This window comes from Sphaeroforma arctica, assembly GCF_001186125.1.
Source record: "Sphaeroforma arctica JP610 unplaced genomic scaffold supercont1.238, whole genome shotgun sequence".
NCBI classification, from domain to species: Eukaryota; class Ichthyosporea; order Ichthyophonida; genus Sphaeroforma; species Sphaeroforma arctica.
In genome coordinates this window covers 77,320-80,444 of record NW_014040320.1, presented here as the reverse complement: position 1 = coordinate 80,444, position 3,125 = coordinate 77,320, and the positions used below count along the sequence as shown (strand labels likewise).

Here is a 3,125-nt window from a genome sequence, read left to right as displayed (position 1 = left end):
TATATATATATATATATATATATATATATATATATATATATATATATATAGGTATACATATTATATGTATATGTATATACAGATACAGATCAGATATGTCTGTATATGTTTATATTGTCGTATACAATAGTCTATGTGTGTCCAGTGTATTTGGTATTGAGTTACAATCCCATGCGGGTTCCTGAGCAGCACAAGTCGACTGGGGTAGTTGTACATTGCTGCTCATATATAAATAGCACTTCCACAACCAGTCCATTTACACCGTCTATTGTATCTTGAAAACAACAGCGCAGATCCTTTCTTATCGATATACGTATCACCATTTATAACCGCCATACTTTATGGTTACGGTCGCAGGATTACAACTCTGAAGCAGGGCCACCGAATAGAGGTCCCTTATTGCAGGGCAGGCGATTGTTTGGTGCAACATTTGGGACAAAAGCAGCGACCATTCGAGACAAGAAGGCAGCATCATCTGACAGAGCCAGGAGGACGGACGCTTTAAAACAGCTAGACAACGACTAGACAATGATAAAATTAGTATTAAAAAAATATGTGGCTATGGCCAGGGTATGGCATACTCTGAATGCACGACAGTCCACATAAAAGATATAGGGGTCTACTATATCAGCACCATTCGAGACAATAGGACAGCATCATCTGACAGAGCCATGAGAAAGCGCCCGTTAGAACGGGTGTAAAACGGCTAGACAAAGATAATATTAGTATAGAAGTAAATATGTGGTTATGGCTAGGGCATGGCATACTCTGATTACACGACAGTCCACACACAAAATATAGGGGTGTACTGTAGCAACATTATTCAAGAGAGCAGGACAGCATCAGCGAACTGAGGTATAAGAACACGCAACGGCTGGACGAAGACTAGACAAACGTACTAGTAGATATATAGTTCAGTAAAAATAAAGTAGGATAGATGAACAGTTTGGTAGATTTTAGTAAATAGTACGTAAATAATCCAGTAGACATATGGTTTAGTAAATATTTACTTTCTTAGACATAGTAGGATAGATATATAGTTTAATATATATATAGCCACGTAGATATATAGTTTAGCAGCCGTATAAACGAGTGGATATTTTGAAGTATGCGTGTTATAAAATTGGCGTCAGTGAATATTAAAAGTCTGAAATCGAATGTACATCGGCCCGCGCATTTGAAACTATGAGTGAACACTTACAAACGTATCCCGTATCGAAGGTTATGAGAAAATTTGTGAACTCTGGCTTGATAACTCCGGATAATGAGATAAAGTTCCCCAAAGAGAACGAATCCGCAGGTGACTGTGCATTTGAATCCATTTTTAAGCCGGTGCATTGGAAATATAATGCTACTCAACTATATATTCACTAAATATTTGATCTGCAGAGCGAGTATATTGTAGGATAGATACATAGCTCTGCAGGTCAAATATTTAGCCTTTTACGGCAACCTGATCGTCCCACGACAATGGGCCAAGAGGTCAATCTTGATTACCTCTCGGTCCAAGTGGACGCTGATAATTATCTGTCTTTTATTCTTGTACAGGACGGCTGCACATTGAGAGCCATCCACCAGTTTGAAATCACGGCAACGGCGCTGATTGGCTTCTGCAAAGCGCAACTCTTACCTCGAAGCCATGTCCAGACATAGGTAGTGGACAAGGCCAGTGTGTTTATCTGTGGTGAATTTACGCAATATGTTACACGCCATAATGCACGCATACACCCGGTATCGACGGGTGAGCACGGTGGCAATGGAAGGATCGAGGTTCTGGCTCGTACAGTCAATTACTGGCTTAAACGCTCCTTAGGAGTTGGCCTCCACCACCAGTGGAGAGCCATGGTGCCTGAATTTGTAGCCAACTATAACGCGGCGTATTCTAGTGTCATCGATAACACCCCTTACACCCTGGAAACAAGTCGCGTTTATCCCCACCACACAGACAGCCATGTCGAAGCTGTTCTCGATGAAGCGCTGGGCTGTACGGAGCCGACAGTTTCGCTCACACAGATGCCTCTCCTACGCGATGAACAAGCCGCAGTTGCAGTCGAGAAGGCCCGAGCTTCCCAGAAACTGTCGGCGGACCGATACCGCATCAATCCCCCAATGATTAAGATTGGCCGAGAGGTGCTGTATACGCCGATAGCTCCCCCCGGGGCACAAATTCGCCAAGGATTGGCTGGGACCCGCTACAGTGCTGGCGCATGTGGCACCCGTGATGCATTTTTTCTATGATGCAGTTCTCAATAAGGAGTACCGAATGCATCTCAAGAATATCATGGCGTGTATCCCTCCGATTGGACGCAAGGATCGCAGACCGATGGGCACGATTGCGGCCACTCCGTTCGGCCAGTGGTTCTGCTATTCTTCTCAGTTCGCGGATGAAGACGACGACCATACACGTTCTGTGGTCAAGGCCTTCCGCACGAGTGTGCCTGCACAACGCTATTTTGGTGCTTGCAATGGGGCGTTCCGACACTGGAACGTCGTCTTAAATGCAACGGGTCGATCTCGGGGTGACGATTTCACTCTTGATGATGAGACTCACTTTCTTTTTCATGCTCCTAATATTCCTATTCCTATTCCTAATGCTAAAACAGGTCTCACTGACCTTAAGAAGGCGTATCTCTTTGCTAACAATCGCGCTGAGCGAGGTAGCCAACTGGCGAAATAGAATGCACAAGGCCAGGCTGTAACCTTGACGTAGGCTCTTCCCCAGCTGGCCACTACTGCTCTGCGAGTCGCCAAATCCGGCCGTTTTTGATGACCGCCGAGATTTACCGACTGGGGGGGCGGTGGTAGCAGTAGTATAGAACACCTAGACCTGAAAAAGAGGACTTATTCTGCCCTGCCCTACTCTGAAGACCAAAAACGATATTATATATTAGGACGATCCACGACATGCGGACTGTGAGCCCAGGAACTAGCCTAGGCCATTATAGTAGACGACTAGATCCGGCGATCAGTCCTATGTACACTAGTCCAGTAGATGTGACAGGACATCTAGCTTAGTTAAACCCTAGTAAATAAGTGTACAGTCTACTAATATGTGTACAGTCTACTAATAAGTGTACAGTCTACTAATAAGTGTACAGTCTACTAATAAGTGTACAGTCTACTAA

General features: G+C 44.3%; 2 protein-coding genes across 2 annotated transcripts in view; both read left to right on the top strand.

Moving 5' to 3' along the window:
- The window catches only part of SARC_04322 (hypothetical protein), a gene marked incomplete at both ends in the record, with an annotated part of 2,343 nt that extends 1,818 nt beyond the window's left edge, over positions 1-525 (top strand). The window contains 2 exons of the mRNA XM_014301862.1: positions 131-204; positions 358-525. Coding sequence (XP_014157337.1) covers positions 131-204; positions 358-525 — 242 coding nt within the window. The remainder of the gene's footprint in view (positions 1-130; positions 205-357) is intronic.
- Positions 526-1,842: 1,317 nt separating this feature from the next.
- Positions 1,843-2,677, top strand: SARC_04321 (hypothetical protein; the record flags this gene model as incomplete). The annotated part of the gene is made up of 2 exons (XM_014301861.1): positions 1,843-2,218; positions 2,244-2,677. The coding sequence occupies 2 exons, from the start codon at positions 1,843-1,845 to the stop codon at positions 2,675-2,677; spliced, it is 810 nt and encodes a 269-aa protein (XP_014157336.1).
- Between the last annotated feature and the right edge of the window lie 448 nt (positions 2,678-3,125).